Source organism: Pyxicephalus adspersus, chromosome 1 (genome assembly GCF_032062135.1).
Source record: "Pyxicephalus adspersus chromosome 1, UCB_Pads_2.0, whole genome shotgun sequence".
Lineage (NCBI taxonomy): Eukaryota > Metazoa > Chordata > Amphibia > Anura > Pyxicephalidae > Pyxicephalus > Pyxicephalus adspersus.
The window spans coordinates 43783842-43803700 of NC_092858.1; the positions used below are offsets into that span (position 1 = coordinate 43783842).

General features: G+C 35.8%; 1 protein-coding gene across 10 annotated transcripts in view; it reads left to right on the plus strand.

Annotated features, from left to right (window-relative positions):
* Window positions 1-19859, plus strand: part of ITGA7 (integrin subunit alpha 7) — a 79370-nt gene that overhangs the window by 44482 nt on the left and 15029 nt on the right. For 7 of the 10 annotated variants that reach the window (XR_011920405.1, XM_072409089.1, XM_072409126.1 and 4 more), the window contains exons 5-14: window positions 586-717; window positions 8225-8432; window positions 8933-9126; window positions 10645-10733; window positions 11552-11679; window positions 11941-12036; window positions 12592-12653; window positions 13230-13399; window positions 14705-14854; window positions 16830-16945. Coding sequence is in view for 9 of the 10 variants with exons in the window: in XM_072409089.1 (XP_072265190.1) it covers window positions 586-717; window positions 8225-8432; window positions 8933-9126; window positions 10645-10733; window positions 11552-11679; window positions 11941-12036; window positions 12592-12653; window positions 13230-13399; window positions 14705-14854; window positions 16830-16945 (1345 nt within the window). In the remaining variant the exon portion in view is untranslated. Of the gene's footprint in view, window positions 1-585; window positions 718-1935; window positions 2056-8224; window positions 8433-8932; window positions 9127-10644; window positions 10734-11551; window positions 11680-11940; window positions 12037-12591; window positions 12654-13229; window positions 13400-14704; window positions 14855-16829; window positions 16946-19859 lie in introns of all 10 variants that reach the window. The other 3 variants (XM_072409081.1, XM_072409146.1, XM_072409138.1) reach the window with 2 other exon arrangements.

A 19859-nucleotide genomic window follows, 5' to 3' on the forward strand; every position in this document is an offset into this window, starting at 1 on the left:
ACCGAATGACTCGCTAAGCATAGCGCTACCCTTAAGGAAGCCTAAAACAGGGGAAACGCGTCGGGTATACGACGGTTACGTATGCGAATATAATTATTTGTACCTTTTCACCCTTTTCCAATCAGATGATGATTGTCTAGTGCCTACTTTGGCTTCATTCGCTTTTGGAATTGTCTCGTACTGTCACTATGACTGAAATTCAGTTCAGTGTATATGTTTAATGTATTATGAAGGATTTGCAATAATACATTTACTGCTTGCCAAAAAAACCCTTCCCTTTTCTTTGTGTTTATTATCTATAATTTGTTATAAAGGGTTGGCATATTTGGCCTTAAAAGGCTACATCAATTTTCCTACCGAACACCCATATCCCTGTTAAAACTAAGTGTACATTTGACCTATTTTTTTTTAGAGCATCCTGCAGTGTTAACTTATTAATTCTGCTTCTTTTAATAAATATTTTTTTCAGAACCTTATTGTTTTTTTTACCAGCTTTTGGTTGTCTATGTTCTTTCCTTTCAAACAGGAATACTGTATATGTGTTTAAGGCCTGAGCTTCCATCTCATGCTTACTTTGCCTCCCAGGTGAGCTGCGTGTGGAGCTCTTTAATCAGAGTGCTCTGGATCTTGGTACTTACGATGACGGTCCATATGAAGTTGCTGGAGAAAACAGCCAGAAACCTGAATTGATCCCACTGCCATACAACAGCTATCTTGGTATGAGGTTGTGGCTGGTTGCCGAAGAGAGCCTGAAAGGGAAAGAGAACTGCCTCAGAATTATACAGACTGCTGCCATCAATAGGCTAGCAAAATACAAAAAATATACATAAGTTTATACAATTACTGCAGCAAAATATAGAAAATTACAGAACTACGTATTTAAGCATAATCTGGGGCATACCAGCAGCTCATATAACATAACTTTTATGCCCCCCTGGTCACCTGGAAGTGTAAAATAAATACCAGTGTCAGAATCAGGAGTTGAAGGTAACTGTCAGGGAGGGGGACATTTGTTCCTCCAACATGTTGGGTTAGGAATCCTGAGTAGAGATACTTTTCTATTTAGGCATAAATTAAGCAGAATTTATCTGATGCAATTACAGACCTGTTACAACATCTTGCAAAGGGAAGTCTTTCAATACTGTCTGCTTTTGTGACTTTGAGCTATCATTTGATCAAACAGTGAGAGCCACAGATAAAGTTGATGTCTGAACGTCTTTTAGGACCTCATACCTTTACCATTCCCATCCATCACTGTGGCACCATGTGCATGGTTCCTTTTTTTAGCTCATTTATTTTGGTCCTTATGATAGGGTCTGAGTACTTTTTTATTCCTCCTCTGGGGAAAGTGGGTAAGTGTTCTTAAATTTCTCCTACGTTTATATATGGAAGGCCAAAGTAGGGTCCAAATGTGGCATGCTGTTCCAGTACTGAGCCCCTTTCAGTGGTCCTTAAGAGAACCTTTGAAGGTAAAGTTCTGTAAGTAGCATTTTTTATGAAAGTTAGTGTCATTACCCCTGTTGTGGATTCTCCATAGCAGAGAATGGATAATGTACTTTGAAGACAGAAGTCAGGGGGGTTAGCTCTGGGTGTTACAGCGGGACTAGGGTTCAGACACATCTCATCATGGAAGCACAGTAAAATAGGGGGATAAATCATGACTTCCTCTAGGAAAAATATAAATAAAAAAATATAGCATAGGAAAATGCTGCAGTAATCATAAATTTGCTCTTAAGTAAGTGAAACAATTGACTAGAACAATCAGAAGAGTGTTAATGAGACACAATTTTTGCCAAAGTCTCTTTCTCCATCACTCTCTCTTTCAGCTTCCAAAGCCACGACACACACTTTCTTCCTACCTTCTAACTCGTGTTCCCTTCTCTTTCTCTCTCCCCCTCTACCTCTCTTCCTGGGGGATTCATGATCATGGCACAGGAATCTTGTTTGTCACAAACATTGATAGTTCAGACCCGGATCAGCTGGTTTATAAATCGCTGGAGCCCAAGGAAGAGGCAGCCAGGCTGGGCCATGATGTGGCTCTCAATAGCTATTTAGGTTTGTAATTTGCATAAGTGTGTGCAGTGGCCGGGTTCAGCTCCTTCCTCCTGCATGTTTCTATCTTCCCATGAGTGCCCATCTATGGCTCTGGTAATCCAATTATTTTTCGCTTTGCATGTGTCTGCTGTTTGTTAGTAGTGTGTGAGGTATGGCTTTTTTTTATTTTGCATGATGTCTGTATTTATTTTTCCATTATTGCAGCACTCTGGCCTTATAATATATTACAGGGACTAAAGTAACCAAAGCAACCGATCAGAAATCAGCTTTTCTCAGGTTACAGTAAAATAAAAGTTGAAATCTATTGGTTAGTAAGGTTTAGAGCATGTCGTGGCCCTGTCACTGTTTTATGAAATACACAGTAAAAGGAAGCGTTTATGGCATCTTCAGATCTATTTAGAAAAATGTATAAAAGAGGTGAAAAAAAAAATAAAAAGTGGTTTCTATTGGTCACAGTACCTATGTTCCTATAGTCCAGTTTTCATAAGTGAAAAAAGTAAATGCATAAATGCAGAAAGAACATTAATTACAATAAATACTATTTACATGTGATATAGATCCATACTTATTATTATGAGACAACACACAAAATAATACCAATGTGGTAATAAAGTAGTGGATAATTGAATCTAAATAGATTTAGATAATCCTGTTGGATGTTTCCCTGTATGCATATTTTTAAGCTTTGTGGTTCGCAAAGACAATTGAGTTGCATGTGTCTTGCAGCTATGCAGTTTTACTAAAGCAGCTCCCCATACATTACCATGCATACACCCTGGCTGTTTATTTTGCTTTGAATCTATGATGAGCTTTTCAGGGTACTTTATTTTGTTAGCTGGTTTTATACAAATGTTCAATATTTATCTAAACATTTTAAAATTAAATGCACTTAAATACTTTTTAGACTTTGGGTAAAGTTAGAGAGAGTAGCCTGTAAGGGTTCTATAACTATTCACAACCCTATCATGGCTGTAATAGGCGTGCTCTCCAGCTAAGCCTATAGAGACATAACATTGTTAAAATTATTTTTATAGACTGAGTATAAATGCAGTATTGTCTGCTCTGGATTTGCTGTGGAGAATTTGCTGTATGGATATATCCATAATTAATAGAGAGCTGTAAGGATCCAGAAAGGGATTAATCCCTGACCGATTTCACACTATTTCTGTCATGGCTACAGTTATGTGTTATTTTATTTTATTATAATTATTTTTGATAATTCAAATAATTTACCTTGACATTGTACTCCTCCTAGTAATATGGAGGTATCCCCCACTCCTTTCCCTTTTCTCCATTGATTTGGAACCCACAATTTCAAATTTCACCTGTCCAACCAGATAAAATATTCCCCCATAGGCATTGGTATACCTGCCAAGGGGATCTAAACACACGGGTAGCTGGATAGCTGTCGTGCTGTTGTATACAAAAACAGTAGTGCGAAATACTCAGACAAAGCACCAGAACCAGTGACAAGATTATAAAGGGCCCTAGTCCAGGGGCAAAATACATGTCACAACCAAATAAATCTGGTAGCTACTTTATTAGGTGAACCATTTCAATGGCTAAAAAGGGTTGTGCATGGTCAGCTACAATAGTGTATATACACTATAGGCTAAATTTACGGTCACAGCTAAAATAAAGATTTGTCTGTAGATAGCATTTTTTTTTAAATCTTAACCCATCCAGTCCTAATAATATTGCACCTTCTGCAGCCTTATTTTACTGCCCTATACTGAGTTTACAGCAGTGGAATCCTTCATGTAAATTGTGGTTACTTGTATAGTTGTAGACTACATCTTGTCCTAAACAAGCCAGGCTGTTCTCTTCTGATCTCTAATTAATAGGGTGTTCAAACCAATAGACTATAAAAAGTGAAAATTCTGACTCTATAGAGGTCAGCAGTTTTTGAGATTCTACAACCACTACGCTCTAGAACCAAGAATCATTCTACAATCAAAGCCATTTAAGTTGCATAGCAAATTTTAATGTTTAGCTGAGTCCCTTGACAATGTCTGAATGCTTTATATATTGGCTTTCACACATGATTCACCATCTGGCTATTTTTAACAAGTGGGAATACCCAATAAACTGACCGCTAAGTATAAACAGGGATTGTGTTGCACACACACCTATTGATCCTGTAATCCAGGAAACACAGCATGGCAACACTTTTCAGAGGCTGAGATTCTGCAGAATTTCAGACAATGCCTAATTTCTGCTTTTAGCTTCCAGTGTATGCAATCTCTATATGAAAACAGATTCTGTTTTATATATTTTACTGGAGTAGTTCTTTCATTTCATGTGGACTAAATTGATACTGTAACCTATAAATATCCATTGTCTGAAGATAGTATATTGACTGTAATTACACTACACTAGAGCCACCTAATAAAACACACACACATATATGAAACACAAGTTGTAATGTTTACTTTCTTTTTCTTTTAGTGACATGGCTTGCATTAGGGCTGCACGCTGCAAGATAATAAAAATTTGCACACTACCTCTGCTTCATCAGCTTGCTATTGACTTACCTATGCATTGGGCTGTTACTGCTTTGTACAATACACTGTTTTGCTGTTCCATTGATCATGCTGGCTGGCTGTGCCTGTGTTAAAAAACATCCTATATGTGATTTAATAAGCATCATCCACCTTTGTAATACATTTCTTGAATTTAGTATAATAGAAGTATGGGTAAAATGATGTACAGTACATCTATTTAATGGTTAGTAAATGGGGAGGCAACCATATACAATAGAAACATGTATAGTTTATATTACATATAAACCAAAATAACATTATATTTTATTTATAGTGAAGCTGCTTTGATATGTCATGTGTTTCCATTCAATATAGAATGTTAGAATGCAGGCTGTCCCATCTTAGAATAAATGATGGGTATTCCTTATCTGTGGCTACATGTATTTGATAGAAACATGCTAAGTCAAAGTAGTTTACTAGGTCAGAGCTAAACAATGAAGACCAGTAACAGGAAATCCTTCTGTTGGATTACTTATTCACTATAAATAACAGGATGCATGGGAATAAGTTCCTAAAATCTCTACTGTATTTGGTACAAAGAAACATAAAATAATTTGAGTAAGTTGCTTGACCTCAAAAAATAGAAACAAAAAATAATCTGAGCAAGTTATCTTTGTTCTTATCCTTTGTTCAGAATTATGTGATATGAGTACTGTTTATAACAGTTTAAGAGAGCTGGCCTGTTATATTTAATGTGTGTATTTTTACACTGCTGGTGTGTTAGGAATTGCCTGTCATTGACTTGGAGCATTTGATAACTCCTGGCAGTTATAATGTAAAACAATGGGAGGGGAAAGGATGGAGGCTGAAGGTGGATAGTCTATGTGAATGGTGAGCAGCCTGTTCATTATGGCTCTTATTCCCTAAAAAAATGCAGGTAACTAGGGTATGCGTTACATAAAAAGTCAGTCCATAGTCCTATAAACTGCCTACATGCTTATGGAACTTCCTTGTCGCTTATTAACTAAAAGATGAAAAATTTTATATTTATCATTATATTAAATATATACTTTTTAAAGTTTCATTAGAAGCATTTGATCTAGTCACTACCTCTGTATTGGTGGGAAATATTATACATTTATGATATCCAAAATTTCACAGTTCTAAGAAAGGTGGATGAAGTAATTAATATTTTCATTTCTATCATCTCATTTGTAACTATTTTGACAGACTCAACCTGTACTGGTTACACATGACCCATCACTTGGCATGCAAACTAAATAAAAACATGTAAGAAACATGTGGTGGGTAAATAGAACCAGGACTAGTGGAGCCTATTGCTTGTGAACCAATATCATGGACCAGTCTAACACTGAATTCACATAACTGTCTCCATCATTGTGATTGCTGCTTCACCTGCTTCCTAGTCACGGGGCTACAAAGTGAGGGGGAGCTGAGTCGTGCCTCACATCAGTCCCCTTTCTTCTGACCCCTTACAAAATTAAAGGGCCAATGTATCTAAACTACAATTTTATTGATATAAATATGTGCATATATCAAATTTGTGATACTTCAAATATGAGAGCTACTATTGTTGACATGGCTGTCATCCCAACCAATACTTCGATATTAAGTTTGGAAGTCAGGGTTAGTAGGTGAAGTTGAATGAAGATGTCCCGCCATCACTCAGGGCTTTTACTTTTATAAACAGCAATACCGCCTCCCAAATTTCTGCTCTTTTATATTTTACATAATTTATTGAGAGAAGATATTTTCCTACACCGGTGACCAATAGCTAATTGCATCAGTAGGAAGCTTTAGATGGACGCTGTCATTCCTTGACTTCTGGGCTTTAATGTCAACTATAGTGAAGCACAATGAATTCAGCATCAGTACTGCTGAACTGCTATCTAGTTCAGAAGATAGAGAATAGCATATGCCTACATGTATACAGTATAAGGTGCAAGTTTGCAGAGCCTAAAGAATTCCAAAGTGAAAAAATGTATTTGTACTTATCTGAATAGGTTGTCTGAACACAATCTACAATATCTAAATTTACATAATTGTAGCTGTTTGTATATATATATATATATATATTACACATTAACTAGAATTTAGGTCTACTGGCCCTTTTTTCAGAACTTTGTCTCCGGAAGTATTTTATTAGGATACTAAAATATGTTAAATAACCCCAGCTAAACTATAATTGCTGTACACAAGAGTTTCTCAGCCCTTTGGAGCTTTACTCACCCTGTGTTTCCCAGAACAAAAGTTCCAGTTCTATTTTCCTACTCCAGTCAGTATTATTGCTTTCCATATATACAGAGAACACAGAGGCAAACTTGAAGGTCAGTACATATCAGCTTTTGTCTGATGGATCATGCTAATAAAAATCTAGTCATTTTCTAATTTTGACTAGAACAAGGAATGATTAAACCTCTATTTGGTTCTAATTGCACCCCTATGTCTTTACTGTGGAAATTTGTCCTAATTCTCTGTCTGGACATGTAGTCACCAAAAACATGGTGTCAGTTCTGAACTTGCCTCATTCCCTTTTAAGATAAAAAACGTCTTGGTAGCAGTTCCTCCTTCCCAAATATACACTCACATGCCAGATTTGAACACCAGCAGTTGATGTTCATCATGATTGGGACACATTAGAAATAAAAAAACACTTGTATGTAGGTGTTTACATAGTTACACCATGTTTGGATAAGTGTTGTCTAATATATCAGTATGTTAAATGATTTTTGTATTTGTAATTATTCCAGATAAATTGTAGAATAAAAGAAGGCAATAAGCTGCTACCGGTATTGTAAAGGGCAGTAATCTGCAATAACTCACAGTAGTGATTCATGTTTAACAATATACCCATAAGCAAAATAAAAATGTGACATATGATGCAGTCTATCACAATCATTAACACAGTAGGATTTTTCTATGTCCCCCATGACATGGTTGTATTACCTGTTGATCCTGTCATTGTTTTTCCAATAACTGTAAAAGGCCAAACTGTCCATTAGAAGGGGCAGTTATATTTACAAGAAGTCAGTTTCTCAAATGTTAAAAGATTGAAGCAACTGTCATTTAACCAGTAAAGGGCATTGATTGTAGCAAATGGAATTGAAGCACATGGACACCATCATTCTGCAGTATTGATCACCCTATACAAAAGCCTTAAAAAGAACAAACTGGGAGGATCAAAAGGTGTTTTTAGAAATTTGTACTTCAGTACATAAAACGTTCCACTACTGTGTTGTACATTTACAGTGTAAAAAGCTATTAACACACCGGTCATTTAATGGGCCACTGGGTGATTGAGTCCTCCTTACTTTGTATATTGGAAATAGGTTTTTGGATGGACTAATACTCTTATAAGTCTTACTGAAATACATTATTAGAAGGCGCTGGAAAACTCTAGTGTACTGGGACAATTACAGTATAATAATATATACAGCAGTAAGATGTCCAATAAAAAAGATGGGCCAATAAAAAATATAATGCCTTTGACTGCAGCCTTTAATGCATTCCATCTATACCATGGCTTCTTACTTTAGATGGGTCTCCCAGTGATCTGTAACCTTCAGTGCTTTCTCCCATCTCTAACATCCCATGTGTGACATGTTTCCTCTAGTCTATAAATGTTAATTCTTGAAAGTTGCTGACTCTTGCCCTGATTCCTCCAGGTTTCTCAGTGGACTCAGGGTGGGGGGTGACGGGAAAAGACAAGCTAAGCTTTGTAAGCGGTGCCCCCCGGGCAAATCACACAGGGGCTGTGGTTATTCTGCGCCGAGAGAGTGGAAGTCAACTTGTCCCAGAGTTAACACTTTGGGGAGAAACTCTGGCCTCATCGTTTGGTTACTCTGTAGCAGTGGAAGACCTCAATGGTGATGGGTAAGTGGAACCAAATTAACTCTTCACCACAGTTTATTTAAAAAAAAGAAAAACTTCAATTCTCTTTCAAGTCCAACTAAACCCAAAATAGGACAAGGCAAAAAGAATACAAACGTATACAAACAATGAAAGGAATACCTATCAAAATATATCACATTTATATGGGCCGACATTTTTTACTATGACTCACATAGGGGATCAAAGAATGTCTAAATATACTCACCAGAACAAGGATTGTGGGTTTTTGCAGGTATATTTACTGTCATTGCTTACAAAGTTGGTGATTATTCTTAGCCTATTATTGGGGATTTACAATCTCAAATTGTCTTTTTTAATATTAATAAACAGCGCCAGGACCAGTAGATTTATTCTACAAGTTACTATATATAGACAGACAACATTTGCAAAGATAACATACAAATGATATGGTATATAGATATTTACACGGATGTGTTGTATCTTTCACTATGTTCTTCCTTTTTATATTTTATTTTACTTAGTTGGACTGACCTAGTGGTGGGTGCTCCCAATTTCTTCTCCCGCAAAGAAGAAATTGGTGGTGCTGTCTATGTCTACATCAATAAAGAAGGCAAATTGGACAGCTCTCCTCCTATACGTCTGAACGGGACAGATGGTTCTATGTTTGGGATAGCAGTGGGCAGTTTGGGAGATATCAACCAGGATGGATATAAAGGTAAGCGTAATGGCATGAGTTGTCACATCTTGTAGGATATTTATATTTGTATAGCAGGTAACATAGTGTCTAGAGAGTGTCACTGCTGTGCAGAATTTATGCAGCTTAGCTCCAAGGTTCATCGGCCAGCTGCATCCTTTTTGGTTTTTGGGTCCTTATTGGATGCTTCAGTTATATGACGATATAGATTTGTTATGAAGAATGGGGACATTTCAAAGCTCAATTCCATTAATATAATAAAAATACACTATTACTGTTAATTTAGCTATGGATCCAATTATTAAAAATAAATGTATATTTTACTGATAAAAATTAATGAATCTATCTCTTAATATTAGCCTTGATATCTTTGAGAACCGCTTGATGGGAAAAAGTAACACTGATGCAGTGCTAATTTTGTAATAGTAACCTGTTTTTATTATAAATATTTTTTCATGGTTTTAAAAAGACAAAGTAATGTGAATACATTAACAGGAAGTTATGGTAACACAGTGCAGGATTGAGATGCAATAAGGACCACCAACAGAGATCAAGGAAAAAAAAACTAATCAATATAGCTTATAGTACATGGGTCAATGGTAGAAGTCAACGAGGATTTACATAACATAAATCAAAGTAAAGATGAGATATGATTGTGACTGAGTAACACCATCCTAAAGGAGAGTAAGAGGGAGAGGGACAGTCATGTCCCACACCTTTTTACTGAAGGAAAGATTTATAACGTGAACTGAGAGAGTTAAAAGATATGACATCATTTTTATTGAAAATGAAAGGATAGAAAACTGAAATATTGAGGGCTGTGCAAAATAAATGAAAAATAGGAAATTGAGTACAAACGAAATGGAAAGTGATGACCTCTTTAGCATGCTATTATTCCTACATCGTCCTATCACAAGCAGTGTGGTTCTAGATGAGGCAGGGTTTTGTGGATTTAAAAACTAACTGTATAGATTTTATTTCCCTTTTTATATGTAAACAGTTTGCCAGTTCATGTGTAGTGCAGGTATAGGGCCTGATTTATAAAAGCTCTCCAAGGCTGGAGAGGATACACTTTCATCAGTGAACCTGGGTGATCCAGCAAACCTGGAGTGGATTTATTTTAAGTAATTTGCTAGAAAATGTTTTCAATCAGCTTCACTGATAAAAGTGTATCCTCTCCAGCCTTGGAGAGCTTTAATAAATCAGGCCCTTATAGTTACTTGCCTAGAGCTGCCTTTTACAATTCTTCGATTACAGGGGTAACATAGTAGCAGCAATATATACACTCACAAATGTGCATTCATCAGTGAAATACCAGGTTTTGGTGGATTCACTTATGAAAACATAATCTAGTTCATGTGGAATTATGTTGTTTTCAGCAGAGCCTCCTAAAGTATTCAGAATAGGTAGAATTTTTGCAACTAAACACAGCTGAGTTTTTGTCAACTGAGAAACCCTAAACAATGTCTTCGTAAGACCATCCTCAGCCTCTCCCTTACCTTGAACTCGGGAGTAACATTTGTTGAATTCTGTCTACAGATATTGCTGTCGGAGCACCATTTGATGGCAGTGGCAAACTATTCATATATCATGGAAGCCGAACAGGACTGGTGACCAAACCAGCACAGGTATTGTAAAAGGCAAATGAAGGCAATTCTTACATTTTCTTATTTAAAGTATATGAGAATTATAAGTAACATTAGTTGGGAAAGTCCAAAACCTTTATTTCCAGAGGTTACAATATTACATTGAGTACAAAAAGTCTATGGCTCTGATTTATTAAAGCTCTCCAAGGCTGGAGAAGATACACTTTCATCAGTGAACCTGGGTTATCCAGCTAATTTGTAATAGATCTGGTCCAGGATTCAAAACATTTGCTAGCAAATAGAAAATGACTTTGAAGAAATTCTAAAAAGTCTTAAAAATTCTAAAAAAGTTGTAGGGTTCAGTAAGACCAAAATTTAATTTTTTACTTTAGGTAAAATGAAGAACTGATTATACTTCTGAAATCACCATTATCACCATCAGGCATGGTGGTGATGGCATTGGGTTTATAGAAAGTTTTTTATTAGCAGAGGTGGAAAACTAGTCAGAATTGAAAAAATATGGATGGGACCAAATTTTAACAAATGGCCCCCAATTAATTTGACAGAGTTAGAGCAGTTTTATCATGAAGAACGGCCCAAGTTGTAGAATTCAGATGTACAAAGCTGAGTGACAGCAAAAGACATGTGGATGTAGACTTGTAGCCATAGAAGGTAATACCCTCTATGCATATTGTGTAAATCAAATAGTTACCAAATAAATCTATCCTAAATGTTGGTTGTAACGCTACAAATTTGGAAGACTAAATGCAAAGTACTCTAAATATGTAGTTATTTCTCCTTTTCTGCTAGAATAGCCTTATTGCTTTGAATTCTCAGATGCATTTTACTTTGTTTGCCAGATCTTGGATGGAGTGAGTGTTGGGGTTACTACCTTTGGTTATTCATTTTCTGGTGGCCTTGACATTGATGGAAACTCTTATCCAGACCTGGTAGTTGGATCTTTATCTGACACAGTGGTTCTGTACAGGTAAGTTCCTGCATGGCTGAATCTTACTGGCCACATTTTATGACTCTAGGGTAGTGTCAGAATAAGAACAATACATTAATTCCTGAAATGTATTATTTATGTGATCACTGCTATCTTTTAGCATACTGCAGCTAAAACAGTCATTTCAAAAACTGCTAATATTTAACACTGCACTAAAGTTCCTATGTTAATCATTAGATTTAATTGCACAAATATTTTATCAGACTACCAACTATATTGTAAATCTCTTCTGCATCTCAGATCTCGCACTGTTATTCATGTTAATAAAGACATCACTGTTACTCCTCAAAACATTGACCTGGAGCAGCATACCTGCAAGAATGGCAAGGGAATCTGGTAAGAATACATTATTAATACTGAAAGTTTTGCATTTAGCAGCACCAACATCATATCAGGCAATCTGTACCATACCAATGCACATTTTACCTACATGCACAGGACGGTTAGAGTTTTGTTATCTGTACAGCACCCCTGCTTCAGAATTTATTCTCCTGATTATCAGGTATTATTATTAATAATAAACTAAATTTATAAATATTACTCTATATTATGCAGCACTGTGTTAGGTTTACCAGTACACAAAAATAGCATATTTCATGCAAATAGCTATTCTGCATGTTCTTTATATAAAATTATACAATTCACTATGTTTTGATCTAATATATTTTAATTTACATATAGATTATTGTTTGTAATAAAATCACATTGGTGTTTTACGTTTTAATATTGAAGATTTAAAAAAATAGTTTAAAGTTAGTAGTTATTCATAACTGCCATGTGCAGCTGTAGACATTTATATTTTACTGGAAAGATCAGTGTTCTGGTGAGATTCGTGAACTTTATGTGTTGTTTATGCATTGTCAAGGTTCTTCTTTATCTTCTTCATTTCAGCGTGGAATTTAGAGTATGCTTCAGCTACACTGCCTTCCCTGCAACTTACAATCCAAAGATTAGTGAGTAGCTTCCAATTCTGCCTTGTGAGACATGTTTTACCTTATCATTTTTTTTCATAATTGTCTTTATGAGATTCTGTATTAACGTTATTTCTTTTTTGGTTAAACCTGAGAAACTGACATCTATAGAAGCTACGCAATTGAGATTACACTAAACAAACCTGGACCTGATCAGGTCTAGAGTTATTTAATATTCATATATCTTGTCATGATAGCGCTCATATATAATCCTCTTGCCACAACCCATTAAGTCTAGGTTTGGACCACTGCTATCTCCTACTACCTTAGAATGACCTTGGCAGGTCATTATGGGGGGAACAAAGAGAAGAATCACTTCCTTCTTGCAAATTGAAGTAATTTGAGTTTCAGTTACCTTTACCATAATCTATAGGCAGTAAAGAGAGATTAAGGTTTCTGGGCCAGCAGGCAATAGTTTAGACACGGGTTCACATTGCAGATAGGACTAGCTAAGTGAGTAGCTTTTGATATTTCAATCTTCTTAGTATATGTTGTTAAAATGTCAAACAAAAGCATTTCAATATATTTTTGAATCATTTTGTATTTTTTTTCTTTTAGTTCTGAAATATGTATTTGAGGCTGAGGCAACTAGGAGGCAACAAGGAAAGTCTAGTCGTGTTTCTTTCATAACCCGCCAGCCAAATGATCCAGAACACCAGTCCAGTGCCACGGTAGAACTCCACAAACAGTCCTCCAGCCGCTGTACTACCACCATATTCAAACTTCAGGTAAGCTGTACAGTGAAGAAGAGCAAAAATCATGTTTTTTTCTCATTTCTCTTCACCATCTTTACTTATAAATGAATCCTGTTGTCAGTGTATATTGTAGACCTTGGATAGTAAAAAAATCGACCAGCTTTTATTAAGATAATGATTTTTTTCTGTTACTTCCCTGCCAGGTATAGGTAATCTCAGTAGCCAGGTGGCCAGTAACCTAAAAGTTATACTCAGCCTAAGTTTCCCTAGATGTTTCTATCATTGTCGTTGGATCCCTTAAGTTTCCTGCTGGTTCCTATTTATTGAAAACCTTAAATGCTATAAATATTTTTTTAATTAAAACAGAAATACACCCAATGATTGTTTTCCAAACCAGTTGCAGGTTGGTTTAGTTTCACTTGAATGGTGGAATTGTTTTTACAATAATAATTTAAAGCTTGCTTCTGCAAATGCCTACCATTACCACCACATATTTCTCCATGAAATGCGTATGGGATTAGACACTACAGACTGGACTAGTATAAATTACCCCTTGTAACAAGGGTAAATATATGATGCCAAATTTGCAGGGTATTTGGCATCATCTAGCCCTGGAAAAGGGATTAAAGGGTCTGGATAGGTTCATGCATATTTGTATTGCGTCAGAAATGCTGCATTTTATTTGTGATCCAGGCCCGGAGTGTCCTGGAAGTAATGGGTGGGCCAGGTACTCCTCCCTTTTTCCAGCCCAGAGAATAAGAATAGCGCTGAAGTACCTGGCCAGACAGGGGGGAAGTTGGAGACTGAGGCCAGGTATGGCTCAGGTAGACAGGCTGCATGCTGGGGGAGCCCAGGGGGTCTCTCTTAGTTTGTGGGACTGATAGAGAGCCAGGAGGGTAATTTTGTGTTTTTGTTCCAGTCATGATGTGACTGAACAAATTTGCTTGTTTTTGTTGCTTTTCTGTGGATGTTTTTGCAAATAAAAGTGGGTAGAGCACCCTAAAATTGAATTAAAGCCCCCTGAAATTGAAATAAAGCCCGAGATACCTTTCTGCAGCCAGTGTTTATGATGCTAATTGCCCACACCCTAAAAAAGGTACTTGGTAAACATTTACACATGCTGCCATAGCAAATTATTGTGAGAGTACTGTGAACATCCAGGTTATTTGACCATATACCTACTTTATTGCTATTGAATTATGATTATATTTTGCACACAAAATATAAAACTATTTTTGAAGCTGTAATTTCACTCATACAAAATAATTTTAGTCTTTTTTATTTTCCCATATATGTTGGATACCTGTCCTGCTTATTGACCTTCTGACTTACCCACAGGAGGACATTAGAGACAAACTTCGATCGATCCCAGTGACTCTGACTTACAATATTCTTGAAGCAAGACACAAGCGTCAGTCTGCAGAAGAGTCCCTGCCACCGCTTATGCCTATTCTTAGTGACGAAGTACCCAATGTCTACAACACAGAGGTAAGGACATTGACATTTAAATGGTTGCCTCATAAGGCTGTGATGTCTTATGATGTTTGATCATCCTCACTACATAAAAATGAAAATATTTATATTGCATGCTTGTGCAGTTATCTGCCGTGTAGAAGTATAATGACCTCTATTTAAGGCAGTACTAAAAGTATGCTATATGGAAAATATTGCATTTTTTTATTTATGTCTGTACGTATTTGGAGTTTGTGTCACAGCAGGCTCCAGATGACATTTATTTGCGTGTATTTATAAAGTGCCGACATATTACAAAGCGCTTTACAAAGTCCATAGTCATATCACAAAGTTCCGTTATGACACATATAAGGGAGTAATAAGCCACGGGAACCTAAACCTAATAATATGCGTAATCTTAGTAATCTTTGCATATAATTATACCTAACCACTTGAAAACCTTAAGCATACAACATAAAACAACCTAAACAACAATGTCAAGCGTCTCTTCCCCTGCTGTTGCTGGGTCTTCAAGTAATCTTAAGAAAAAAATTAAATTATTTAATTGTATTTATTATTTCATTCATATAACCTAACCTTAACTTTTTTCTTCCCTTAGCTAGTATTTTTCTGTTTTTTTAAATTAACTTTTATGTTTTTTAATTGTCATTCATTTTGTTTGTGGTTTTTTTTTTCAGTTTGCTCAAAAGTAGCTAAGTTTTTAATAAAATTAAATTCATTAAAATTATTTTTAAATTAGACAAATTATATATTAAAATGTATAATTTTTATAGCAGGTCTACATAAATTAACAACAAATGTCATTTGCAAGGCAATATTGCCTAAATAAAGCATGTTTTTTTTTTATTAAGAACAAATATACTTTTGAAAGCACTTGTGAAAGTTATTACAGAATAAATAGGCTCAGAGTGTGAATGTTAAAATGACTGTGGACCAGTGTAACAGAGTTGAAGTGGCTAAACACACTCGTCCTGATTTAATAAAGCGCTCCAAGAATGGAGATACAGATATAGGGGAGACTACTATAGGTGAACCTGGGTGATCCAACAAACTTAGAATGGGTCTGGTCCAGGATTGAAGACATTTGCTAACTAATAGCAAAGGGTTTTTAGGAAATCCATTTCGGGCTTGTTTGATTACACCCAGGTCCTATGATCTTCTCCAGTTTCAGGTCCATTGTAATAAATATTACATATAGCTTGCTGTACATCTAGTATAATACACTTTCTTGCATTATTTAACTATTATGCTGAAGTAGCTTGATGCATAAATAAACCATTTGTTTTCCTTATTTGATTGGGTTCCCTGTATTAGGATAAAAGTGACTTTGTTTATTAAAATGGAGCCAGAAAGTTTAGACACAATAACAGTAAATTTTAGCCTTAAAGAGGAGAGCTTTCTTTGCATTTATTTAGGTATATCATACATTTTTGTAAGCTGTCTTTTGCGATCAGGCAGGTAAGAGAATTTTATTGCAGAAGAAGTCTGCTTCTTGGTCCATTGATGTCTCGTCATCTTGTAATTTAGTCCCATTAGTCAAATCTGACTCTTGGACCTTGGACATTGGCACACCAAACTTTAGCTGTTTCTCCATGACTTTGCAGTATTCTTGCCATCATCTTGACCTTTATGCCTTCCCATCATCAGAGTATTCTCCTGTGGATCCCACCTTTACAATATCAGTGTTTTTATGCTGTTCTTCATTTACTGTTTCTATATTAAATGCCAGACAGTATGCATATTAAATTCTAAACTTTCATACCCAATTTGATGATCCCCTATTATACCAATATTACTGTATGTTTATTATTATTATTATTATTATTATTATTATGTTACTCAATTTGGCTGTAAGTACAGCAATTAAATCAAACTCATATATCTCTATGTTGGAGAAGGTGTTGCCTGTTCATTTCTTCCCTAAGTAGCTATCCTTTGTAAATAAACTTTATGTGTCTCACACAGAATGTGGTGCTTTTACTCCAACCAGGTAAACTTTCTGAAAGAAGGCTGCGGAGAGGACAAAATCTGTCAGAGTAACATGCAGTTGAGCTATATTTTCTACTCACGTGTTGACATCACCGACAAGTTTGTAGCATTACCCATGTAAGTGCAAAAAACTGTGAACCCTGAATGCCTATTTTAGAAGTGAATTAATTTGGCCTGATTTATTAAAGCCCTCCAAGGCTTGAGAGGATACACTTTCATCAGTGAAGCTGGGTGATCCAGCAAACCTGGAATGGATCACCCAGCTTCACTGATGACAGTGTATCATTTTCAGCCTTGGAGAGCTTTTATAAATTTGGCCCGTTGAAACAAAAGTGTAGTTGATGCCCATAGTGACCAATCAAATTTTCGAATTGTTGTTCGAAATTGTTTGAAATGTTCTGTAAAATGGCACCTGATAGTTTGTTATTGACATCAACAACATTTCTGTTCTTGTTTTCTTTTTCTTTCTATATTAAAAAAAATATTCTTTAGTGCATGCTGGTGTAAATAATAAATATGATATGTGAACAGGATAATGCAAGGTTCTAGTATCAGTTAATGTATACTACACTATATGTAATGAGAGTCTCTTCTCTATTCATGGCTGTCATAGGAAATTACAATATGTGGGGGCCAATAGCTCACATAGCTTTTATGTACCTATATTTTCAAGCTTGAATGTTCAATGTAGACTGATCTTACATGGTTACTTAAAAATTCAAACCCTTGCCAAATTGAAGGCTCAATCTTTTAATATAACTGATCAGGTTATCTTATAAATTGTTATCTGTAGGCAGTCTCTATTTTTCGTTCCCTCTGCCCTAGCAGTGGCTCTAAGCTATAAGAGAAGACTTCACTCTGATAGTAGGTCTGTCCCTGTGTGAAAAGAGTTCCCTTTCTCCTTGCAGAAGCTCTGTCCCTGTGTGAGAACTGTTTCCTCTGTCCTAGCAGTGGTTCTGGTCCCGTATGACACACTTATGTCTAAATCCCTATAGAAGTATTGTCTTCATTGTCCTTATGTTTGTGCTAATTGGTCTGCAGGCTGCAATAATAATTTCTTCTAATATAAAGTCCTTGTGGCTTTACAAATTATACACTCAACAAAGCTGATCATAGCCTTCTGGTTATGGTTGGGAAAATGGCTGTATTAACAGACTTGCTCACTCCAAACCTTATGGGAACTTTAATTACTGGCCAGTAAATCCACCCAGAATAATTTTAGATAATGTCCCTTGAAATTTAGGCAGAGGTTCCAAATATCCAAAAGTCATACCACTGTTCCTCTGTCTGAGAAGACAAAGGGATTGGCTTGCTGCATCTTAGAGGGCTACTTAAACTTGTCTCCTGGTTTGTAATCTCCCATTGGGAACTTTTTTTGTCCAAGATTTAAATATATTACTAAAGCCATAGGAAGGCTTTTAAATAAATACGGAAAACACGGAATAGTATGAAGGGCAATGCATTTTTTGTCAACAATTGTTGTTACACACCTTTCAGACAGCAGAGCCTTTGGTATGTTGTGAAAATATAATTTTGATTTTCTTATTTTTACTTCTAGTTTTTAAAGTTAGGTGACATATCAAGCTGTTCTAGAAATTTTCTGTTAAAATATCATATAATAATTTGTTATTTTAATTCATTCTCACATGTTTATACATGGTGAACAAATGTCATTGACAAGAAAAAACTGTGCTGATATCTTGCTTTATTTTAGTAAACTGATTACTTTTTTTATGAAAATTAATTGCTTTCATAAAATTGTCTTGCTCTGGGTATTAACCAGCAGAAAAAAATTATAACTCTATAAAAATAAATTATAACTTTAATGCATGAGAAAGCAGCGAGAGATTAGAGGCGTTTACATGGCTGATTAAAGCCATATGGTTTCTCCTTTCCTATTCATCTCTACTGTACTCTGCAGTTACATTAATATTACAAAATCAGTACAGCAATTGAAAAAAACAAGGCAAATATGACTTTTTAACCATTTTTATTCTTAGTTGGTTCTACATTCTACTAGCTGTTCTGCATGAGGTCAGGGATTTTTATAGATCTCCAGGGGCCCTGTTTATAAAACAGGCAATCGGACATTCCCTCAAACATTCCCTGGTGGGAATATTCCAGATCCATGTGTTTCAATGGTAGTTTTAGATTCCCACCAGAGAATGTTTGAGGGAATGTCACTTTTATAAATAGAGCACTGTGAGTTTGACATTGACATAGAGGCTGAATCTCACAGGCTGTAACTACCCTGCATAGGGCATTTAAATTGTCTGGAATATTTTCCATTCAACATCCTTGTTGACATAAGCTGTGCCTGTTAAGTATTAAAGTTACTTTATATTGTGTCACAGACTAACATGTTGCATATAGACTTGTTACATTTTCTTAAAGTGCCCTCCCATGTAATACTTCATTGCCAGGGCCTTGATAGCCAGCACTGAATTTGTAAATGAGAGAATGGAGCTTATCTTTGACCATGAAATATTTTTTCAAATGTATTTACACAATGTAAATTATACCATCTAAGTGAAACAGAATAGCAAAAAAGCAACAAAAAAAAAATAATATATAAAAAAATAGAATAATTGAAATGGAGAAAATATCACCCTCCCCTAGAAAACAAAATCAAGTGTAACTGTCTTCTCCATTGCCACTAAGCTACATCTGTTATCATTTAAAATCATTTTCAATAGTTCAGCAAAAACATCTATTCCTGGAGGATTCCAGTGCTTGGTAGTGCAATCGAAAGCAAACCACTGGGTGGGTGGCAAACCACTGTCAAAGGATCTTGTGGATAAAGCTCCAGACAGGCAGAAGTCAGAAGAAGGATACAAAAAGGTCAACACTCAGTTATGATTAAAATTAAGAAATGTTTGATACGACCAGGACCCTCCCAAGGTCAGGTCAATGGATGCAAGAGCAAAGAGAAAACTGATCAGACAGGTTACCAAGAGCTATACCAATTTTGAAGCAGATATAGGAATATATGGCAAAGAGTGGTGATAGACTCATGTGACTGCAATATTAC